Source organism: Microcebus murinus, chromosome 1 (assembly GCF_040939455.1).
Source record: "Microcebus murinus isolate Inina chromosome 1, M.murinus_Inina_mat1.0, whole genome shotgun sequence".
In the NCBI taxonomy this organism is placed as follows: domain Eukaryota; kingdom Metazoa; phylum Chordata; class Mammalia; order Primates; family Cheirogaleidae; genus Microcebus; species Microcebus murinus.
The window spans coordinates 76,829,541-76,854,536 of record NC_134104.1 but is presented as its reverse complement, the minus strand read 5'-3'; the positions used below and the strand labels follow the sequence as shown (position 1 = coordinate 76,854,536).

Below are 24,996 nucleotides of genomic sequence, written 5' to 3'. Positions count from 1 at the left end.
TGATTCGCTGTACAAAATGGTGCAATCACATGAAAATGTGCTCTGTGCTCCCGTGGGCTTTTTAAATGCAAATGAGCAGGTTAACATTCCCAGTGTTGCAATGTTCTGACTTTAAATGTGCTTGGATAACCCAGCAGCGACATTTGTCCTTTCGGAATAGGGCAAATAGTGTAGGGCAGCAGAAGTCCAACCAGGACCCTGAGCTGTAAGGCAGAGAGAGAACAGGACAAAGGAAACAACAGGCTGGAGATTGTTAAAACCAGCATCCAAGTTGGCTCCTGATTCCTGGTGAAGCCATCCCTCAGTTTGAGAGGGAGTCTGTGAAATCATGAAACTAATTGCCATCCTTTTCCTCTGCTCCAGGCTGCTACCAAGTTTAACCCAAGAACAGTCCTTTGAGGAAATCGACTGCAATGACCAGGAAGTATTTAAGGCTGTGGATGCTGCTCTGAAGAAATATAACAGTAGAGGCCGAGTTGACAACAACCAGTTTGTACTGTACCGCATAACTGAGGTCAATAAGACGGTGAGTGAGCTGTGTTTAACCTTGAAGTCACTTGGGATCTGTGCTATCACTAGGAAGCCAGGCCTTACACACATGCACACACACACACACACACACACACACACACACACACACCACCAAAGAACTGATAATCAAGTGTAGAAGCTTACAGCTCTTGGAAAAGACCAACAGCACTCTCTGGCCTGTAGGTGGAAGACAGGGTATGACTAGATCTTGGGCCTCCCTGGTTGGCTTCCTGGGTAATCAGAGGAGCACTATCCTAGGTGAAAGGAAACAAAGGTAGATGGAGAAATTAAAAGAGACTAAGCACAGGGGGGAGAATCTAGGAACTCAGGCAGAATGCAGCAGAGGAAACACAGGGTCCCTGGCACTAGACTGAAATATGAAGACCTCCCAAATTAAGTGGGAGGGGGTACTTGGTGGGGTATGTCTAAGAAGAGTCAGGAATGAGCTTAGCAGGATTCTACTGTACTAGACAAAAATATCTACCAGTGGGGTATGTCTAAGAAGAGTCAAGAATGATATTAGCATGATTCAACTGTACTAGACAAAAATATCTACCAGGAAGACTTTATGGCTGAATGCATCAAATTTAACAGAAATATTTCAGTTGATATTTACTGTTTTTGTTATGACTGCATTGATGCACTCAGCTAGCAACAAATCCTGGCAGGATGCATGATTCTAAGAAATACTAATCTTTTGAGAGTATGTATAAATTCATTTCATTACGAATGTCTCTATCTCTGGAACAGTTCAGCAATTGGTTACTTCAATGGAAAAAAACCCACAAAAACCTAACCATCTAATATCATAGGGCTAAAGAAACAAAAGCACGGTGGACACGTTTCTTTTCCTGAAAGTAAAACTGAGCCATTTTGTTTCACAGTCTAGCATAGTCATGTGAGAAATTCTGCTCCCTGGTGCTCTGAAGTAATGGCTTTTGGTGGTATGTTCACTGGTTAACCTGTGAAAAATGTGGCTTTTGCTCTAAAATATCCCTAGTTATCTTTTTTATCTTTACTTTGCCATGTAAAAGTAAAAGTGGAACAGCTTCTACCACCTCCTGCTTCATAGGCCCACGTTATCAAAACAGAAGGAAGCCTAGAGTCTATGTTGTTTGACTCCATCATCTCCCAGATACAAATACTGCGACCCACGCAGGCTCTGAGAGCCCACTGCCCTGGGCATCAGGGGACCAGGGATCTGGGGCTGGCTCTGCCTCCCTGAGATCGTGAGGCTGCCTAAGCCATGCCCTGCCCTCTCAGGCCTCCCTGCTCGCAGCTGCAAAGGACGGGGCTGGACAGCATCACCTCCCAGATCCCTCTGGCTCTGACATGCCAGGATTGTGCATCGTTGAGGTGGGCTTTCAGCTCATCTAACTCAGCGCCTTTTCACGTTAAGTCTTATGATAGTGTGACATCTTAGAAAAATTAGGTCAGCCATAAAAAGAAATAAGGTACTGATACATCTTACAACATGGCTACACCTTGAAAACTTCATGCAAAGTGAAAGAAGCTAGACACAGAGACCACAGGTATAAACCCAGTGATATGAAATGCCTAGGCAAATACAGAGAGAAAGTAGATTGCTGGTTGCCAGGGGCTGAATGCAAGGAAGAATGGATACAAACTGGTAGTGGGCACAGGGTTTTTTTGTGGGTTAATAAAATAATCAAAATATATTGTGGGCATGGTTGTAAATATACTAAAAAACATTGAACTGTACCCTTTAAGTGGGTGAATTGTATGGCATGTGAATTATATCTCAAGAAAACTGTTTAAAACAGAGAAAAGAAATAAAAATTAGGAAACAAAACAAAGCAAATAAAAATACTAAAATTACCCATAATGAATTCAACCATACAGAGGTAACTGTTAGCATTTTTTGGTTTGGGGGTTTTTAAAAATAAAATTCTCCTGTTTGCTTTTACTAGTTATAAAAGTAATATTATGTTCATTCGGGAAAAAAAGTAAGACCATTTAGAAACATTTATTTAAGGAAGAAAGGACAAGATTATTATAATCCCACCACTGAGAGCCATTTTAACAGCTTGCTGCATAACTTTTCTGACTTTTCCAAGACATGTACATATAAATCAGTTTTTATACAAATAAGCTAATACTATTGATACTGCTTTGTAACTTTTAAAAAACACATTGTAAGTAATTATGAACATTCTTTAAAGTAAATGTTTATAATACTCATAAAAATGTAAGTATATTTCTAATGAGTGCTTTGTTCTGATTAAATCAAATCAAGATCAGGACTCATAACTGTACCAGAACCTACTCAAATTATTTGCTGTTGGATCAGTGGATGAACTGCAATATCTCCGGTTGCTTTTTTCAGGTTAACCCAGACATATTTTATTCCTTTAAGTACCAAATCAAGGAGGGTGATTGTCCTGTTCAAAGCGGCAAAACCTGGCAGGATTGTGACTACAAAGACGCTGCAAAAGCTGTAAGTGTGTTAACAGTTTTCGAGCCTCCAGTTTTCTCTGTCAAGGCTGCCCTACCTTTTGGCATGTGCAGGGATGACTAATATTAGTGATCATGTTTATGAGGGATGCCCACAAACCCTGAAATGAGTAGAAAAGTCAGATGCTTCATAGCCATGTTCTTGTGTAGACAGAAAAATGATGGAGAAGCCAGCAGTTAAATGTGGAGAAAGCCCTCCCGTGAGAAGAGGGCTCCAGTGACAACTGGGAAGCGTGGGCCAGGTCCCATAGAGACAAGAGAGCAACACCTGGGCCAGGCTGAAGGGCTGGTGAGGGCAGAGGGTGGGTGCTTCACTTGCACAGGCCTGAGTGCAAATCTTCACCCTGCTTCCAATGACCTGTGTGATGGTGGGCATGATGCTTGACCTCTTAACTGGGGCTGTCCCCTGTAGAAGGGAGATTAGAGAATGAAATGAGGAAAATTATGTAAATTAATTTAACAATGGCTATTTTAACCAAACTCCTAACATACATCCCTGGCATACCACAGCTGGTTGTTTTGCCTTAATTTAGGAAGATTGCAAATGGTATCTGCCTCAGAAGCAAGCCTCTCTTGTAAAAGATGAGCCCTAGTTGTCTGCACTTGCTAAAGAGCACTGGACTCCAAGTCAGGAGACCAGGATCGTAAGTGCTGGTTCTGCTTCTCAGTGGTCTCATCTGTAAGGTGGGGATGATTAGCTGCTGTGCCCCATACTGCCTGCCTCTGTAGGCCGTGGGGATGAAGAGAAATGTGCTGTATCCTGATAGAATAGTGCCTGTCACTTAGGAGATGTCTAGTAGATAAGGCCAAAGAATGACAAGACCAAACAAAACAAAGAAACACCTCTCTCCATCACGTGAGGATATGGTAAGAAGGTAGTTGTCTGAAAGCCAGGCAGAGGGCCCTCACCAAGAACTGAATCTGTTGGCATTTTGATCTTGGGCTTCCTAGATCTGCAGAATGATGCGCCTTCAAACCACAGGATGCTGGAACTGGAAGGAAGCTTTGAAATCATCATGAGGAGGCCCAACTTTTCTTTTCTTTCTTTTTCTTTTTTTTTTCCTTTTCCTTTTCCTTTTCTTATTCTTTCTCTTCCTTTTCTTCCCCTTCCCTCCCCTTCCCTCCCTTTACCTTCCTATCTCCCTCCCTTACCTTCCTCCTCTCCATTTTTAATTACGAAGGACATTTCCCCCTCTTCATAAAGCCCATATTTTGAAACTAGAAATACCTAATATAGGAAATATAATTTAAAAAAAAACAACACTTGGGCAGGGTGCGGTGCCTCACTCCTGTAATCCTAGCACTCTGGGAGGCTGAGGCGGGCGGATAGCTCAATGTCAGGAGTTCAAAACCAGCCTGAGCAAGAGCAAGACCCCCGTCTCTACTATAAATAGAAAGAAATTAATCGGCCAACTAATATATATAGAAAAAATTAGCCAGGCATGGTGGCGCATGCCTGTAGTCCCACCTACTTGGGAGGCTGAGACAGAAGGATTGCTTGAGCGCAGAAGTTTGAGGTTGCTGTGAGCTAGGCTGACGCCATGGCACTAACTCTAGCCTGGGCAACAAAGGGAGACTCTGTCTCAAAAAAAAAAAAAAAAAACACTTCAACAATAACAGTTAAACGGCTGCCTATTAAGTGCCTACCATGAGGTGGACCTCTATTAAGCACTTTATGTATGTTTGTGCATTACTCTTCACAACAGCCGTATGAGATAGATGTGGCATGCCTCCTGTACCATAGGTAAACTGAGACTCTGAGATGCAAAGGGATGTGATAGAGGTAGCAGCTAGCAAGTGGCAGAGCTGGAACTCGAAGACACTTTCACACCAAGATCCTTGCTCTTTCTAACAAGTTAAACTGAGTTTATGTGAATAGTATTGATCCACTGAAATTGAGAGTACATCAAGAGGAGCGTAGAGCGGGCTGATTCTGAGGCACTGCGTACATCGTGGGGAAAAAGAAATATCTCTAGGGCTTGAATCAAAGACTCAAGCTTATAACCACCATTAATACTAGCATTCCTCTGATGTCTCACAGATATCAGTGGCTTATAAAAAATAATCATTAGGCTACAAAAACATTCATTCTCATGTCTGAAATCTCTTTTCGATAGAATCTTCACAAGTTTTGTTACTTTTCAAAGGAAAGTCATGTTTAGCAACAGTACTAGGTGGACTCTTCCATCTGAAAGATTAGGATAAATGGTCTTTTTCTTTTCTTTTTAGGCCACAGGAGAATGCACAGCGACTGTAGGGAAGAGGGGAAATGGAAAATTTTCCGTGGCTACCCAGATCTGCCAGATTACTCCAGGTAGCTGATACAGGGGTGGCACTGCCCTGGGGAGGAATTAACAACTTCTGTGTGCCAAGAACACAACCTGGCCCAGGCTGCTGCCTCTCCCAGAGGCTCCTAATGCCATTCTTAGGGTCGGGGGGAGCGGCAGGGGCCTGACCTTGTGCCAGGCTTGTGACAATCTCTCCCTCGGGACTATCCAACTCTTCCTCATGTGCCTCCAGGGCTCTGCAAAAGGATGTGGAGACACACACCTGCCTTCAACTGTAGGCAGCATCCTAGAGAGAGAAAAGCACAGGCTTTGAGGTCAGACCTGGCCTGGAGTCGTTCAGAGCTCCTCACCTTCTTGGCTTTCCTTTTCCTTGTCTCAAATATGGAGATAACAGTATTTCCCACTTAACAGGATTGTTGTGAGACTGAAATGAAATGATACACCTAAAGCAATGATGCCTAGCAGTGATAACAACGCATTAATGGCAATCAGGATAAAAATATTAATAATAGCTAACATTTATTGATTGCTTATGTCCCAGCCATGGGTCTAAGTACTTTACATATACTAACTTCTTTTTTTCTTTTATTGATACACAATATTTTAAATATTGATGGGGTACATACATAGAATGTGTAATGATCAAGTCAGGGTATTTGAGGTATCCATCATCATTTCTATGTGTTGAAAACATTTCAAGTTCTCTCTTCTAGATACTTTGCAAGATAAATTATATTGTTACTAACTATAGTCACCCTAGCCTGCTATTGAACATGAGAACTTACTTCTTCTATTTAACTGTAAGTTTGCACTCCTTCACCAACCTCTCTTCATTTCCCTCTCCTGCACTCTGGGATCTATCACTCTATTCATCTTCATGTGATTAAGTTTTTTAACTCCATGCATATGAATGAAAACATACAAACTTTTTCTTTTCTTTGCCTGGGTTATTTCACTCAATATAATATGACCTCCAGTTCCATCTATGTTGCTACAAATGACATAATCTCATCTTTTTATGATTGAATGGTACCCTATTGTGTATGCATATCACCTTTTTTTTTTTTATCTATTCTTCCATCTCTGGGAACTTAGGTTGATTCCATATCTTTGCTATTGTGAATAATGCTATATGATAAACATATGAGTGCATGTATCCCTTTGATAGATTTCTTACCCAGTAGTCAGATTACTGGGTTGTAGGTAGTTCTAGTTTTAGTTTTCTGAGAACTCTCAATACTGTTTTCCATACTGGTTTTACTAATTTATATTCTCACCAACGGAACATAAGTGTTTCCTTTTCTCCACATCCTCACCAGTATCTGTCATTTTTTTCTTTTTAATAATAGCCATTCTAACTAGAGTAAGATGATACCTCATTTTGATTTTTGTTTACATTTCCCTGATGCTTAGCGATGTGGAACATTTTTTCATACACTTGTTGCCCATTTGTATGTTTTCTTTTGAGAAATGTCTACTCAGATCCATTTGTCCATTGTTTAATGGGATTATTTGTGTGTTTTTTTTTTTTATTATTGAGTTGTTTGAGTTCCTTGTATATTCTGGATATTGGTCCCTCATCAGATGAATAGTTTGCAAATATTTACTCTCATGAAATTGGTCGTCTCTTCATGTGTTATTTTCTTGGCTGTGTAGAAGCTTTTTACTTTCATATAACTCTATTTATCTATTTTTGTTTTAGTTGTCTGTACTTTTAAGGTCCTAGCCATAAAACCTTTGTCCACAACCAATGTCCTGAAGTGTTTCCCCTAAGTTTTCTTCTAGTAGTTTTATAGCTTTGGATCTTAAGTCTTTAATCCCTCTTGAGTTGATTTTTGTATGTGGTAAGAGACAGAAGTTCAATTTCATTCATTTGCATATGCATATCCAATTTTCACAGCACCATTTATTAAAGATGATATTCTTTCCCCAACGTATGTTCTTGGCCCCTTTTGCTGAAAATCAGTTGGTTGTAAATATGTGAATTTATTTCTGAGTGCCCTATTCTGTTCCATTGGTCTATGTGTCTATTCTTACACCAATACCATGCTATTCTCATTACTATAACCCTGTAATATATTTGAAGTCAGGTAGTGTGCTGCCTCCAGCTTTGTTCTTTTTGTTCAGCATTTCTTTGGCTATTCTGGCTCTTATTGGGGGGGGGGGGTGCCATGTAAACTATTGGATTTTTTTCTATTTCTGTGGAAAATGACATTATATTTTGATGGGGATTACATTGAATCTGTATATTTCTTTGGGCAGTAAAGTCATTTTAGTGATATTGATTCTTCCAATCCATGAACATGGGATGCCTTTCCATTTCCATTTTGATTTGTGTCCTCTTCAATTTATTTCATCAGTATTTGTAGCTTTCACAACTCGATGAGGTAGGTATTAATATCCCCATTTTATAGACAAGGAAACTGAAGCCCACAGCAGTTAAGTACCTTGCTCAAAATTCCACAGGTAGAGTTGGTAGAATAGACCCTAAATAAATTAAATTCCTTAAGAATATAATTATGGAGCAACTTATCAACAGATAAAACCTCTATTAGCTTCTTCCCTAATGTGCCAGAGATGCCAAGTACAGAGAAATGGACACATCTAGGTGATGTGAATGACAAAAGCTTTCCTAGAGTGGCCTTCTGCAAAGTGGAGCTTTAGCATATGAGGGCTATGGGACAGCATCTGAATGCTGATTTTGATCATTAACGTTGCCTTTTTGTCTGCTCTTTCTTAAGCCGAGGGCCCTGTGGTGACAGCCCACTATGACTGCCTTGGTTGTGTACATCCCATATCAACGGACCACCCGGACCTAGAGCCCGTCCTGAGACATGGCATTCAACATTTTAATAACAACACTGATCGTCCCTACCTCTTTACTCTTGGTGAAGTAAAACGGGCCCAAAGACAGGTTTGTTCTTTAAGTTTTCATGTCACGCAGCATTGTTAAAAATATTAGATCTTTACGTTTAGGGTTTCATTACCTAACAGAAGCCATCGGCCAAAGGAAAATGTATGATCGCATGGCGGGTGGTGGGTTCTTTTGTGTCTTCACGTGACCAGCGCAGGCTGCAAAGGGCTTTCTCTTTATTGCAGTGAGTACGATAGTGCCATATGTAAAGTGGGAAAAGGTGGCTATCAGACCCCTTTGCTTTAAAGTTTGTTTTTAACAAATGAGTAGTCATCATTACATGTTCTTCCCAGAGATGCTAAAATGGAAAAGTCATACTGGCCTTATAAGGTTTTGAGAAAACTATATCATCACCTAGCTCTCATGAGTTTAACAGAGCTCCAAGATACTTGAGTCTAGAATAGTTGGCATGGCTTTCTGGGTATTCCCCTAAGTTGTAGTTTCCATATCATCAGGGCAAAAAAAGTAAATACCTATAAATCTGGTCTTTTTATTGATTCATTTTGACAAGCCTTTTCTGATAGTTGATGGGGTCCCTTGTAATTCAGCCTCAGATTATGAGTGATTCACTTTGGTCAGTAACATTCCCTGCATTTAATAGACTTTACAACTTGCCTTCATATGAGTAAGATGCATGTTTTACTCAATTGTGTCCACATACAGCAATTGGGGTAGAACCAACCCAGAATAAAGCAGGAGAAATCATATCACCTGGTTATCTGGGACCTGAGGACCCACCAGCAAAGGCCACTCCTCTCCAAAGTTTTCTTTATCCATCTAGAAGAGCATTATTATTATGAAATTCAGCAAAATGCTTTCTCTCTGCACCTTGGCAGAGGAAATATTATTAGGTCTTCAGGAAATACAGTAACTTCATCTATATATTGCTTTTTATTTTCAGATGGATGAAGGGAAGCGGTGTGTGAGTGTGTGTGTGTTGTGTGAGAGTCTCAAGGTGTGTAGTATTTATTCAGTAATATTTTTGCCTAGTAATAATAGTAGTTTATATATCTTGGGCACTTACATGCCCTGCAGTGTTCTAAACTCTTCATAGCATTTATATATCACTGTGAAGATTGTTTAAACTGCCCTTTAAATACTCAATCCCAAATCATTGCAGGTGGTGGCTGGATGGAACTTTAAAGTCACCTACTCAATTGTGCAAACTAATTGTTCCAAGGAGAATTTTCTGTTCTTAATTCCAGAATGCAAATCCCTTTTGGATGGTGTAAGTAGGCAAAAAATTAATTATAAACTTCTTAGGATTTTGTTTATAGTTTTTGCAGGCATAGAAACTATCAAGCTGTTTTTTAGACTGTCACTTAAATTTTAGATGATATTCAGCAATCACATTCACATTACCTGGGAAACCTAATGCTGACTTCACTGGTGAAGCTGCCTTACTTACCTAGTCAAAGAGTCTGCATATCTAGCAGGAAGCATTTACAGAGTATAACCAGGGACTAGGAACAGCCTGGGACAAAATGGTAAAATTATCAAGTTTATTTTTGTTATATCTTCACACTTTCCTATCTCCTTTTCTTCCCCATGTGCTCAGTGCCATGCAGCATTCCCTGGCTCTACCCTGGACAATTCCTCACCTCAGACTTTACTCTGCTTGTTTTCTCACCTTCCCTCCCCTACCTTCATCTTTAATAAACACAACCTGAGTCTCTATCCCTTAGTGGTGCTTCCTCAGGTGCTATCTTGTTATTGAACCAAAATTATGCTAAAATGGCGTATATCAAGGTGGCAGTGGCTAGTGAACATAAAATGGGTAAGACAGAACACCTTCCCAGGGATATTTGCATTTGAGCAGGAGATGTTGCTTTAACCAAGGAATTCCTGCAAGTCCTTTAATCTGGTAATTCTGCTTCTCACTGTAGTATATGAGAAGTCCAGACCACACCATGTCAATTTCAGTGTTGTGTTTTTAATAGGAAAACATTGTAAATAAATTATTTATGCAACAATAGGAAATGGTTAAATAAATTATGGTATATTCATACAGTAGAATATGATGCTATTATCAGAAATCTTTATAGAGCTTTTAGTGACATAGTAAAATAGTTACACTATGCTAAGTAAAAAACAAAAAAGTAGGAGACAAAACTATACATAAGATTCATTCAAATATATAAAGTAAATATAAATATAAAAAGTGATGGAAAACAAGTGTGCTAAAATATAGACTATATTTAACTTTCAGTTGGAATTACAGATGCTTTTTCTGATTCTTTATATTTTTTTGAACTTTTTAATACTTTCCAAGTTTTCTAATTGAGTATGCACTTATTTTCGTAAGTAGAGAAAAGGTAAAAAAGACACTATCAAGAAAGTGAAAACACAACCCATAGAATGACAGAGAATATTTGTAAATCGTATATCTCATAAGGATTTCATACATAGAATATATAAAAAGCCCCTTTTGTCTGCTAAATAACAAGTATTAGGGAGTATGTGGAGGAATTGGAACTTGAATATATTGCTGGGGGAATGTAAAATGGTGCAGCCATTATAGAACACAATTTGGCAATTCCTGAAAACCTTAGAGTTTTTCTTGGATAAGAAAAAATAAGAAACAGAACAACAAGAAATGAGAGTTCTATATAATGTTGCCAGAACATTCAGAGTTATAAGTCATAGCTTTACATGATTTCATAATTTAAAAACAGAGGCAAACAAACAAACAACAAAACCCCATATCTAGGTCTCAAGAAATTTGGGGGGATAAAAAGAACAATAAAGAAGGAAAGCAAGGAGAGAAGAGAAAATAATAAAGATAAAAGCTAATTTATTGATAAAATAGAATAAGAGCACCAGTGTTCATAAAAACATCCAAATGATTCTTCTTGGAGTCAGAAAAAAATCAAATGCATAAAAAAGCAACATAGTAAAGCATACAGAGCAGTATAAAAATATAAGAGAATATTATGAATAAATGTATGCTAATTTCATTTAGAAGTATAGATGTAGAATCTTAAACTAGTAATAGAATACAATCCATACGTAAAAAGTAATTAACACACATAGAGTTGAGTCTAGGAATCTAGAGATTGCTATTAGAAAAGTTGTCAAACCAACAAACAGATTGGGAAAATATAATATGATATTTTAATATACGAGGGCTGTCTGGAAAGTTCTAGCCATGTAACTGTTCTCATTATATTAACAATGGCTGGATAATTTCCGGACAGCCCTCATATAGTCTAAAGCATTTGCTAAGTTCAATACCCATTCCTTATTTAAAAGAAACAAAAAACTCTTTCAAGAGCGTTTGGAATGTAAGGATGCTTCCTTAACATGCTAAAGAATGTCTATGTGAAACCCACAGCAAATAGTAGACATAATACATAGACATAATATACACACTAGAGAGGCATGCCAAATTTTTGACTAAAAAGGCTAACTATAGTACATATATCGATTCTCCTCATACTAATTTAAAAGTATAATGTAATTCCAATCAATTTGATAATGTAAGTTTTTCGTACAAATTTATTCTAAGGTTGGTTTTGAAGATATAAATGTTAGAATAATAAATCATATATTTAAACTTAATATGCAGCTACAGCTGTTAAAATATGGTAGAGTTGGTACAAAAATAAAGAACAGATCTTTTTAAGAAACCATTTGATAGTGTTTGTCGCAAATTTATATAGAAGAGAAAAATGTTAAGATATCTGGTTATTCTCTTAAAAAAATAAAATTAGATATATCACAACATATATCAAGATTAATTCCAGATAGGTTTAAAAGCTATATTTTAAAATATTGACCATAGACAAATTAGGAAAAAGAAATAAAGTGACTTCTGAGCAAATACTGAAGAATTCAAAAGGAAAACACTGGTTGATTTGGTCACCTATAAACAAAAGCTATTTGTAAGTCAAACATACCATAATAAAAACTGAAAGGTAAAAACTGAGAAAACATGACAAAGCACTGATTTCTGTAATATATAAATGCTACTTTCCAATTCATTAAAATATGTCCCAAAGACAAAGGGGCAAAGGTTGTAGAAGACAATTTATAAATCCAACCCATAAATTTCTAACAAATGTATGAAAATGCAGTGGTTAAATAAATGCATGTTCACTGCACTGTTGATTGAGAAAAAGAAAATTAAAAATATTTTTATCTATTAAATTAATTAAATTTTTAAAAAATACTAAATTCTATCAAGGGTATATATTGCTGATAGAATGAAAATAGGTGCATTTTAGCAAACAGCCTATATATCAAGAGTCTTGGCTTTTGTATAATTTTGTGCCATGTGTATAAAACTATTTCTAAAAGTTTTCATCACTCCAAACAGAAATGTTGTACCCACTACGCAATAAATCCCCATTCTTCTTGCTGTCAGCCACTCATAAGTGTTAATCTATTTTCTGTCTCTATGAATTTGCCTATTTTAGATATTTCATATAAGTGAAACAATATAATATTTGTACGTTTGTGTCTCGCTTATTTCATTTAGCATAATATTTTCAAGGTCTATCCATATTGCAGACTGTTTCAGAATTTCATTTCCTTTTTTATTTTATTTTCTTTCGTTTTACATGGGGCACCTATGAGAACAGAATTTCATTTCTTTTTAAGGCTGAATAATATTTCATTGTATATATATATATATGCCACAATTTGTTTATCCATTCACCTACTTTGGTTGTTTCCACCTTTTGGCTATTATGAATAGTGCTGCTATGAACATTCATGTATTATATTAATATAAGTATCTGTTTTAATATCTATTTTCAATTCTTTTGAGCATATACCTAGGAGTACAATTGCTGGTTCATATAGTAATTTTCCCACTATGGATATTTCCATCCATTTCTATTCATATATGCAATGTTTTCTGCTGTATGTATTTTTATTCCATGCCTTCTAGTCTACACCTTTAAAAAATAAAATTATCTTTTGTAGTATTTTTATGAGTTATTTTGTTACTTTGAATTTTAATTTGTCCAATATTACTAATACACAGTTCCTTTTTTGTTTATATTTATCTCATATAGCTTTGCTTATCCCTTATTTTTAAGTTTTATTTTTTATTATGATTCTTGAAATTATAATAACCTGATTTTGTTTTAACTTAACCTGAAAGTTCTTGCCTTTTTAAAAGAAAATTTTACCCATTTACACCTATATGGTTCTTATTTCTATACTAGAAATACTATACTTCTTGTCATCTTATTTCGTGTTTTCTGTGTTCATGTATGTGTATGTATTTATTGCTGTTATTTATAGTCTTGCCGAAGTTATTTTCTCTTTTGCAGTAAGACTATGTTTTGTTTCATTTTTATTGCATGCCATATTTTAGAAAGTAGACATCTTATTTTTCAATTTTACTAGTTGTTCAAAGATTCTAAAAAATATTGTTAATCTATGCACTTATATGCTTTTTAAAAACCAGGATATCGGTGAATGTACAGATAATGCATACATGGATATTCAGCAAAGAATTGCTGACTACTCACAGGAGTGTGACATTTATCCAGGTGAGGGATAACACATGTTGGCACCCAGTAGTGAAATAGTGGTTCCAGACAATTGGCTGGATCTTTTCATATTAAATTATGCTTTCGTTCCCATGAAATACCAGAAAGTCTGTGTAGCCTACTGACCTTGATGACAACATTGTACCCCTTCCCTGCCCAGCTGTGCTGCAGCAGGTGCAGCTGATGCTGCTCTGCAAGTGGCCAGAAGGAGTTATGATGACAGAAGGGAAAATGTATGTTCCCTGGGCAAAGTTGACCTTTGGGTACAATGCCAGCTGGTCTTTCTTATGTACAAGTTATCCTTAAGTTGAGTGTTTTAGGCCGGGCGTGGTGGCTCATGCCTGTAATCCTAGCCAAGACAGATGGATTGCTCAAGGTCAGGAGTTCGGTACCAGCCTAAAAGAGCCAGGCTTCGTCTCTACTAAAAACTAGAAAGTTATTAATTAGCCAACTAAAAATATATAGAGAAAAAAATTAGCCAGGCATGGTGGCGCGTGCCTGTAGTCCCAGCTACTCAGGAAGCTGAGGCAGACAGCTCGCTTGAATGAGCCCAGGAATTTGACATTGCTGTGTGCTAGGTTAATGCCACAGCACTCTAGCCAGGGCAACAGAGTTGAGTGTGTAAAGTTGGAGAGACCTGTGCTTCATTTTTAACAACTCAGAATAAAACTCTTTCAAGTAAAGTTTTTTTCTGCACGGTTTAATGGGGGAGAAATGAAGATAGTGTGAGTTTATGGTCAAGTTATTATACTATTTCTTATAACAAGAGTTGACTTTTCTCATACTTGGAAAACTGCTGTATACATTCCACAATGAGAAGCATTACTGAAGTTATCTGTTCACCAGAGCCACGTGACTTAAAATTTTCCTATATGAGAGTCATTCCTTTAAATTAAGCATTGCTTTTTAAAGTTTCCATCAAAAATGCAAAAATGCAGGAAAGGTGTAGCAACTACACTCAACAAAGGTGTAGTTGAGTCACTAACATGTTTGAAAACGTTTGAATGAATACATTTCCCTAAATATACTGGGCTTTGAGGAGGAATAAAGAAGAAAGGCAGGAAGTGAGGGTCAGAGAGATAACCTTCACTCACTCGCTAGTAGGCCTGGGCTACTGCGTGCCCCTCTATAAACGTGAGTGCTGGGTCTTGAGCAGGAGACGTGCTACGCAAGGCTGTTCCTTCAGCGTACATGCTAACTTAAAATCTGCTTTTTTTAGGGGAAGATTTTGTACAACCGCATATCAAGGGTTGTCCTGGCTGCCCTGCAGATATACCTGTCGACAGCCCAGAGCTGGAGGAGGCACTGACTCATTCTGTTGCAAAGCTTAATGCAGAGAATAATGAAACTTTCTATTTCAAGATTGACACAGTGAAAAGAGCGCAAGTACAGGTCTGTAAATGATGCTACAAAAATACTGATACTAGTCTGTGTGCAAATTGCTTACTAATTTTGCCGTAGTTCTTGGATCTGGATTGAGAAACAGTATACTTGGTAACAGGATTTGGCAGACTTGAATTCCAAGTGCCAACCTTGCTGCATACTTGATGTGTGATCCTGGACAAGCCTCTTAGGACATTCTCTCTGTTTTCTATCTGTAAAGGACTGAAGTGAGGGTCAAATAAGGTAATGTGTGTCATATCACTTTCCAAACTCTAAAATTCTAACTCTCCAAGTTGGCCAGCATATAATTAAAATTTCAAGATTCTCCCTTAAAATTCCTTAAAGAGATATGATTTATTATATAAATATTTGTTAAACAATTACTTTGTGCTAATTAATTTTTCAGGTAGTGGCTGGAAAGAAATACTTTCTTGAGTTCATAGCCAGAGAAACCACATGTTCCAAGGAAAGTAATGAAAAGTTGAATGAAAACTGTGAGATCAAACCTGGCGTAAGTAGATTAATGCACCTGTCTACTTTTTCACTGGAAATCTATTTGATGTTTAAGAATCACTTGTGTAAGGATCTCATGAATAACGCTGGTCTCTCCTTTCACTTCTATTTTAATGGATAGCAAAGTCTAGACTGCACTGCTGAAGTTTATGTGATACCGTGGGAGGAAAAAATTTACCCTACTGTCAACTGTAAACCAGGAGGAATGGTATGGTTCTAACTACAGTCAGCTTGGGGTCTGTTCTGCTCATTCTGAAAACCCATATATGGGGGGTTGAAAATGAACCATTACTGAAATGAATTGGGGAACTATCTTTTAAACATGGGGGGAAATCTCACATTTCTGTGCTGATCTCTTTTTTAATGGCTAAAAAGGAGAGCAACAATCCTCTTGATCACTTCTCACCCGTTGCCAGTGTCCCATGGAAGCTTATACAGGCTCTTCCTTAGTGAAGTGCATGCAGTCCTCGTGGTGAGGGAGCTAACCCTGGCGAGGCCAGGTGTGCCTGCGGGGAGACACAGCTCCACTGCACTCGCTCACATCCAAGGACCTTGTGAGAGATGCAGATTCCACTCCACATCTACTGACTCAGAATCTGCATTTTAACAAGATCCTCAGGGATTCATATGCAGGGTTCAAGTTTAAGAAGCATTACATGACATCTTCTTTTTTAAGTCTTAAAAGAAGCCAAGGAGGCAGTAATACTTAAATAAGAAAGTCCCAGAATGCACAGTGACATTACCAAGTGCTTCCTCTGTCCTAGACACTGTAGTGAGGACTTCACATACATTTTCCCTTAATCCTCTTTATAACATGTAAGGCAGGTGCTGTTATGATTCCTATTTTACAGAAGGGAAAAGTGAAGCTAGTGGTACTCAGAATCAAATCTAGATCAAATCAGAGCCCACACTTTTCATCATGATGCTAATTACTAGCTTGATCTGGCTTGACTTCAAAACCCATGTTCTTTGCACCACCAAATGCAATCTTCAGTGCAGGTTGCCTCTTCTCCCTCTTTTCTGACTTAGGTTTTTGTCATGTGTGTATGCATATAGTATAACACAGACATTATACAAATGCTGCATTTCAAAAGTGTGAATATGTCCTAATGTGCTTCAGCCCAACAAAGTGATCATGGATATGTGCCACCTATATATTCAGTCCATAAAGCCACTTATGGCCTTTAGGATAAAAGCAGTAATAGTGGTAATAGAAATAGTACAATTAATAGTACAATAATTAAATAATGTGCTTTGAACTTACATAATGTACTTTAGATTTACGTAATCATAGGTTTGGAAGATACCCTAGAGATTATGTAGTTCAACCACTCAATTTGTCCAGATGCAGAAACAACTCTCCAACTTATTTTATAGTATTACTAAGAACAACAATGTTTACAAATTTTAAGATCAATCAAAAGAGGAAAAAGCATTATTCATCCTTTCTAGAACACTAATATAGTATTGAAAATCTTGCAAAGACCTGCCCCATTGTAAACCAAGACAGCACTGCCAGATCTCAGTCTCTTCTTTCTTCACTGATAGTGTGGTTTTTGCAATAATTCATTTGTCTTAATGTTTCCTGTTTAGACGACATTGATGAAAAGGCCTCCAGGTTTCTCACCTTTCCGATCAGTACAAGTAGAGGAAATAAGAGAAGTAACAACTGTAAGTCCACCCCATGCTTCCATGGTTCCTGTACAAGATGAAGATCAGGATCCAAGAAAAGAACAAGGACCCACTCATGAGCATGGCTGGGGCCATGAAAAGCAAATAAAACATGACCTTGGCCATGGCCATAAACATGAGCATGACCAAGGGCATGGGCACCGAAGGGGCCTTGGCCTTGGCCATGGACATCAAAAACAACATGGCCTTGGCCATGGACACCAACAGCAACATGGCCTTGGCCAAGGATATCAAAAACAACATGGCCCTGGCCATGAACACCAATGGCAACATGGCCTTGGGCATGGACATCAACTCAAATTTCACTATGATCTTGAACCCCAAGGGGGCCATGGCCTCGACCATGAACATAAACCTAAGCATGGTCATGGCCATGGAAAACATAAAAATAAAGGCAAAAACAATGGAAACCTCAATAGTTGGAAAGCAGGGCATTTGGCAAGCTCTTCTGAAGATAGTACCCTACCTTCTGCACAGACACAAGAGAAGACAGAAGGGCCAACACCCATCCCTGCCTTAGCCCGGCCAGATGTAGCAGTTACCGATTTTGACTTTCAGGACTCAGATCTCATCGCAACTATGATGCCTAATACATCACCAACTCCCACAGAATATGATGATGATTGGATCCCTGACATCCAGATAGAACCAAATAGCCTTTCATTTACCCAGATATCAGATTTTCCAGAAACAACCTCCCCCAAATGTCCCGGACGCCCCTGGAAGCCAGTTAATGAAATGAATCCAAACATGGAAATGAAAGAATCCCATGATTTCAATCTATCGGATGCTCTTTATTAATTTATGCAACCAGAGATATTCCTTTAACACTTCATCATCTCCTCTCCCCATTGTCCAAAAACATAATCTTGATATAATACACCAAAAACTATGAAGTTTCAGAACAGCCTAGAGAGAATCGGTGAAACTCCCAATGGGGACACTGTCAGTCTCTGTGGACCACATAAAATTGTGTGCCAGGATTCTAAATCCTTTCTGAGTTTTCTAAAGTAGCACAGAAAATGGACAAACTAATGTGTCTTATGGCCTATTGCAATTTGCTTCTCTGATAACAAACATGTGGGTTTGTACATTTTTATTAAAATGTATGCCATCAATTTTCATAAAAAGACCCTCAAATTTCTAGATAAATTGTGGTACCTGGTCCCTGAATGCATATGAAAATAAGGGACGTCAGGAGACTGGATGCTGAACTTATTGAGTATCAATAATAATAACCATAATAAAAAATTCTAGATGTCAAAAAGGGATAATAAGAAGGAAAGAAAGTTGGCCAAAGGGAGGAAAGGGGAAAGTAAATTAATTGACTTTGTATTTCCAGAATGGGCTGGTTATATCAAATAGCTACTCCCACTTGACAAAGCTATTCTGATAATTCCCTTTCTGGGTGAAAGTGTTTCTTTTATGTCAATAATTTCTGTTTACTCAGTAGTCACTCTTTGTAATAAGGCTTTCAAATAGGATTTTTTTGTTTCTTTTTTGCCAAGGCTATTTTGCATAATCCTTAGTTTTCAGAACAAGCATTACTGCTTTGAGAGGAAGTAATATAGAAGCAGGCTTTCTAAAGAAACTTTTTTATTGAAAAAGGAATATTATGGGATGTGATGCAAACTTTGTACAGATATTTTATGAGGATATTCCTCTCTAGCCTCATTTTCTGATCACATCATCTTTTCGCCATGATATTAAAGACCATTGACTTTTGCACGAGAGAATAGATTGTCTTTTATTGCCTTGTAGTGCAAGGAAGATACATATTTTATAACCTGTGCTATACTTTTGCCTAGAGAAACAACTTATGGGTTTAAGCAGCTACAGTCATCTATGAATGCATGTGTCACTGCTACTTCAATTTATTGGATGCTTTAGAGCCTCTCAGTTTTTATTTGATTTTACATATTGTCTGTACTTTTAAATAAAGAACAAATGATGTCAGGAAAATGTCTCACCTTGTTAACTGCTTGCTTCCCTTTTTTAAAAAAAATTAAATGCTAACAGCAGATTAATAGAGTTTTGCTATACTTACAGAAGCGCCTAAGGTCCTGTGAGTACAAGGGCCGACCCCCAAAGGCAGAGGCAGAGCCAACATCTAAGAGTGAGGTCTCTTCACCAGAGGGCAGAATCTTCGCACCTGGCACAGTAGCCCCAACCACCTCTGCCAGCAACCTTGAGTAGAAGGACAAGAAGAAAGATGGAATAGAATTTAAATAGAGAAAAATGCCATTTTATCCCTCTGTTTCTGGGTGAAATAAAATTCAGTCTTGATGTTCTCATTCCTGGTTAATTCACAATGGTCTCCTTTCAGCCACACCCATCTTGCAGCAAATTCCAGCTGGTCAGAGAGCCAGTTCTATGGCTCTACCACGTAGATGTAACCCAGCTCTGGGACACTCTGTCTAAGCAAGGCAGAAACCCCTTAGGCGGGACTGCCTTACCACCAAGACCTCACATGAGTGCTAAGTGAAGGCTTAGTGGGTCATTCTTCTGCCAGTAATCTGAGGGCTCTCTCTCCACCATCCCTCCTTCACATTTCTCCTCATCCCCAGGCATAAGCTAAGAGTAATTTGGCTTGTTTACTAGTTTTTTTTATGATCCAGATAATTACCAAAAAAAAAAAAAAATCTTGTTTGTTAATATGATGTCTACCAACTTCTCATGATCAGAAAATATCTAACCTCCAAAAAGTTTAAAGAAAATCTGTTCCAAGGACTAACGGCAAGAAAAAAAAAAAAAAAAGAAAATCTGAAATTATCTTTCTGGTCCAGGTAAAAGAGAAAATAGAAAGCTGATAAAATAAAAGGCAATAGATATTTTAAATTTTCTATAATATAAACATTTATCAAGTGCTTATTATAGCCATTTACTGTGGGAGACAATTTACTTTTGGTGTATAACTTAATCCTCACAACCACTCTCAGGTTCCCATGATCTTTCTTTTACAGTGAGGAAACTGCAGCTCACAACACTCTGCCCAGGGTCACACAGTTAATAAATGACAGAGCTGGCACTAAAACCCAGACCTTTTAAACTCCCTTACACCATGTCATCTTGAGGCTCTATTATTAATGTTGTCATTATAAAATCACATAATCCTCTCTGATTTTGAGAGGATTGTTATCTTAAACCAAAAAATCCTTGACAAATCTCTCATTGTGGCTGGTGCTCTTCTGAGTCTTGTTCAAGGCAAACTATAACTGAGTCAAGCAGCAGGCATTGACTATTTACCATATGCTTAGCAGCAGGTCCTGAAAAGAAGAGAAATACATTTTAAAAGACATAAATTATTTCCCTCAAAGACTTTACAATCCCACTGGGAAGTCGAAAGCATATGGAACAAAGAGGTAATCCAAGGAAGAGTGAGTAGAAATGACCAGTGTGACACAATGTCGAAGAAGTGGAAGGACAAACTTGGTCTTGAACTCCTGACCTTGAGCAATCCGCCCGCCTAGGACTCCCAGAGTGCTAGAATTACAGGCGTGCCACCACTCCCGGCCAGAAGGTCCAACTTGGAGGGTAGACTGAAGCCCAGTTGGGAGCTTAGGCCGAAGTAGGCAATAGCATCCTTTCTACAGTTCTTGACATGTTCAAATGTTTAAGACAGATTATTCTGAAGGTCCTGTGCAGTGTGGATCAGAATGAGAAGAGAATGGGGTCAGGGTGGTGTTCCCAGTATCCCCAAACTATCATGTTTTAACAGAAGAATGACCACTCAGGATTGCTATATAAAGCCTACAGTCTCACTTCACTCAACAACATGAAGTATTTCCACTTCAGGTCTTTGTTAGACAATATACACATGAGTTTCCTATGACTCAGAATCTACCCCTGTCACTTTTTAAACATCTGACCCCAACTCCCCTCCTGAGCTAGAGACAAACCGAGGTGTTGACCTTGGCTCTGGAACCACACAGCTTCCTCTTTCTATGCTTCTCTCCCATGCAGGAATTTCCTCTAGTCCAGCCCACGTTCCGCACATTGTCCAAGTCTAGCTCCTCAAGCTGGAGGCCCCTATTGGCTTGTGTTTATTTGTTGTTTTGTTTTTTGAGACGGGATCTTGCTCTGTCCCTGAGGTTGGAGTATAGTGGTGTGGTCACAGCTCACTGCAGCCTCTAACTCCTGAGCTCAAGCAATCCTCCCACCTCAGCCTCCCACAGTGCTGGGATTACAGGGGTGAGACACCCCTCCTGCCCCTTTTACCTCACCCTCCAATTCCTGCTCCTAGGCCTGGTTCTAACAGACTTAACTCACAGGAGGACACGTTTGTTAGCCTTGTCTCGGCCTGTCCTGCTGTCCTACACCGGTGCTCCCCCTCTGATGCTGGCCTGTACCTTCACTTTGTGGAAGAACCCAGATCCTCCCCAGAGAAGACTGGAGAGGATGCAGTAGATGTGTAAAAAGCTACTCTTCCAGAAGTCCTAATGTCTCTTTCCATAGTAAGTTACAGTCTAAGTTGTTAGATGACCAAAAAGCAAAAATCCTCTCAACATCTTGCAAAAATGCTTACATTAAATTATTTAAGATTATAGCTTCAGCCCATATGTTATAAGAATCTCCATTTGAACATTATTCTCTCTTTTGCAAAACTTTATTTGGAGGTATTACCCAGTATATTTTAGAGGCAGGATAGTGATGTGGTTAAGAACCAGGGTTCTGAAGCTACAAACCCTAAGTCCAAAAGCTGCCAATTTATTTCTTTTCTCAAAGCCCCAGTTTCATCATCAGCCATATTAGATTAATAATATACTCACCTTATAAGTGTGTTTTGAGAATTAAAAGAGATAAATTCCTGCAATTAGTGTAATGCTTAGCACAGGGTAAGCATGCAGCAAAGGGCAGCTATTATTACACTGTTAGGACCTTGGCTGCACGTTACAATAACCTAGGGAGCTCCCGATCATTTGAACCCAAATCTCTGGGAGTAGTCCTGCACGTCAGTAGTTTTCACACATTCTCTATTGAGTCTAAGGCATCCAAAGGTAAAAACAATTGAATAGGCCCTCTCTGTTGTCTTTTTAATCTTACTTAACCAGTTTTACATTGTTCCACTTGATGAACACTTCCAAATCTTTTTGAAAATAGATTTCTCATGAGAGATGGATGGAACCATGAATGATTATAAGTATTGTATGCACTAGAGTTGTTGCAATAAGAATAGAGATTGTGGCCAGGAGTGGTGGCTCATGCCTGTAATACCAGGATTTGGGGAGGCCAAGGCAGGAGGATCACTGGAGGCCAAGGAGTTCAAAGCCAGCCTGGGCAACATAGTGAGACCCCTGTCTGTACAAAAGTTAAAAAAATATAGCATGGTGGCTTGCACCTGTAGTCACAGGTACTGGGGAGGCCGAGGTGGGAGAGTTTGGGATTATAGTGAGGTATGATTGCACCATTGCACTTCAGTCTGGGTAATGGAGCAAGACCATGTCTCAAAAAAAAAAAAAAAAAAAAAGAAAAAGAAAAAAGAAAGAAAAGAAAAAAGAGAACAGAGATAACAAGATGGGTATAAATGATATTTCAAAGACATTACTTACTGAGTATGAAGAATAAATGACAGGAATAAATCAAAGATGACAAAAAGTTTTCCATCTAGGTCCTAAGAGAACGATGATGCCATTGACACAAGCAAGGAAACTGGGAGCTGGTCTAATCCTTCACTTAGCTCATAAAGAAACAGACTGACCTGAAACACACATAATTTAAAACATTTCAATAGCTGAATAACCATGAAATCAATGTACAAATGGAGTATAAAACACTACTACATTTCAGCTCAAATTGATCAGAGCCATTTCATTTACTCTGCTATCTGTGCCATACAGGCAGGGTGGTATCCTTAGATACTCATGAGCTAGGCTGGAATACATGTGGGGAATTGCAATTACAAGACTCCTTACCATATCAAAAAGAACAGAAAGTAATTATTCTCTGAAAGCAATCTTTACTTACCTTTTTTTCTTCTTCTTTTTACTTTTAGGAGTATCTTCTGTAGGCTATCTGAAAATAATCTTAACTTCTATTTCTACTACTGAATTAGAAATGGGACTCTAGCAAAAGACCTTGGTTATAACAGCTTTTCTGTCCTTTATCGTCTCTGTATGGCAAATAGAGATGGTACCACACTGAATGTGTGGAAATAACACTACTCAATACATACATTAAAAGTGGGTGAAAGCTGGGCATGGTGGTATAGGCCTATAGTCCAAGCTATTTGGGAGGCTGAGGCAGAAAGATCACCTGAGTCCAGGAGTTTGAGGCTGCAGAGAGTTAAAATCATACACTGCACTCTAGCTTGGGGGACAGAGCAGGACTTCAACTCTAAAAAATTTTTTAAAAAATTAAACATTAAAAAAATGGAAGATATAGTAACTTGTGAAAATACATATATATACATATATGTGTGTGTGTGTGTGTGTGTGTGTGCGTGTGCCAGTTTGGGATAAGCAGTTTTTGTTTCAAGACGTCCCTTTCCTACAGACTAGAGTTCTAGGTTATAGTCATCCAAAGGAGAAATATGTGTGAGATTTGGAAGATGGAAGAAAGCAGCAGCCACTACTTTCTGAAGAATCTGGTAAAGGTAGGACAATGGCAAAGACGTGGGGAAGAGCAGAAACTCTGTTTAAAAAATAAGGATATGGCTTTTTTTTTTTTTTTTGAGACTGAGTCTCACTTTGTTGCCCAGGCTAGAGTGAGTGCCGTGGCATCAGCCTAGCTCAGAGCAACCTCAAACTCCAGGGCTCAAGTAATACCTGTGTCTCAGCCTCCCGAGTAGATGGGACTATAGGCATGCGACACAATGCCCGGCTAATTTGTTCTATATATTTTTAGTTGGCCAATTAATTTGTTTCTATTTTTAGTAGACATGGGGGTCTCGCTCTTTCTCAGGCTGGTTTCAAACTCCTGACCTTGAGTGATCCTCCCTCCTTGGACTCCCAGACTGCTAGGATTCCAGGCGTGAGCCACCACACCGGGCAGGATATGGCTTTTATTAAGAAAGAAACCTCTGGGCTCCCACATGCTAATCACCTGCTGCTTTCTTGGCATTCCTCAGGGATCTGCAACTGTCTATTATTTAATCTTAGATGTGAAAGAATTTGACTGTCCTCTCTTATCCAGCCACTGGAATGGCTGCGAGCCAGCTGTTTCTAGACTTTCATGCCATACTTTGACTATCATTTTCTGAACCCCAATGCTACCAAACCAGAAATGAGAAGCAAGCATAGGGAATGCAGCGCTTCACTCAACCCATCTCTGCTTTTGCTTGTCCTCTGTCTCCTCCACGCTGGTGAGCGATCTCCTTTGTACAACTACTGCAATTGAGCGGGAGAGGCTGGCTTGGCCAGAGGCCTGATAGGGCGTCCACCTTTTATTTTTAGCTCTGCAATGTCCTAGGTGGGATTTCCAGAACTACCATGTTTCCCCCAAAATAAGACCTACCCATAAAATAAGCCCTAGCAGGATTTCTAAGCATTTGCGCAATATAAGCCTTACCCCGAAAATAAGCCCTATTGATGGGAGTGGCTACGCAGCATATCTGCACAACTCATGCACTTCATCTCGGAGTGGTAAAGAAGAGGAAAAGCCCTTCTCACCTGCCCCATGAAAGCTCTTTTGCTCGACATGAGAGATTGGGGCCAATGGTTCTAAAGGAAATGGAGTCACAGGAAATTCAGGATGGAAT

At 38.7% G+C, this 24,996-nt stretch overlaps 1 protein-coding gene across 3 annotated transcripts; it reads left to right on the top strand.

Annotated features, from left to right (window-relative positions):
- The first annotated feature begins 88 nt into the window (after nt 1-88).
- On the top strand, nt 89-19,594 carry LOC142870957 (kininogen-1-like). Of its 3 annotated transcripts, none has more exons than XM_076003185.1 (11): nt 89-526; nt 2,879-2,989; nt 5,236-5,320; nt 8,036-8,208; nt 9,329-9,436; nt 13,628-13,712; nt 14,932-15,104; nt 15,502-15,606; nt 15,730-15,816; nt 17,202-17,481; nt 17,572-19,262. In XM_076003185.1, the coding sequence occupies exons 1-11, from the start codon at nt 329-331 to the stop codon at nt 18,099-18,101; spliced, it is 1,935 nt and encodes a 644-aa protein (XP_075859300.1). In that variant the 5' UTR covers nt 89-328; the 3' UTR covers nt 18,102-19,262. The 3 variants fall into 3 exon arrangements, with proteins under 3 accessions (XP_075859300.1, XP_075859296.1, XP_075859292.1); XM_076003177.1 differs by lacking the exon at nt 17,572-19,262 and adding an exon at nt 19,350-19,594 and having other exon boundaries at nt 99-526; nt 17,202-17,279; XM_076003181.1 differs by lacking the exons at nt 17,202-17,481; nt 17,572-19,262 and adding an exon at nt 19,350-19,594 and having other exon boundaries at nt 96-526.
- The last annotated feature ends 5,402 nt before the right edge of the window (nt 19,595-24,996 follow it).

Excerpts from the sequence above, each read along its gene's own strand:
- LOC142870957 (XM_076003185.1), top strand. The coding sequence starts at position 329 with ATGAAACTAATTGCCATCCTTTTCCTCTGCTCCAGGCTGCTACCAAGT. Across the intron at positions 13,713-14,931 it reads GGAGTGTGACATTTATCCAG|GGGAAGATTTTGTACAACCG; the intron begins GTGAGGGATAAC and ends TGCTTTTTTTAG. Across the intron at positions 15,105-15,501 it reads TGAAAAGAGCGCAAGTACAG|GTAGTGGCTGGAAAGAAATA; the intron begins GTCTGTAAATGA and ends TTAATTTTTCAG.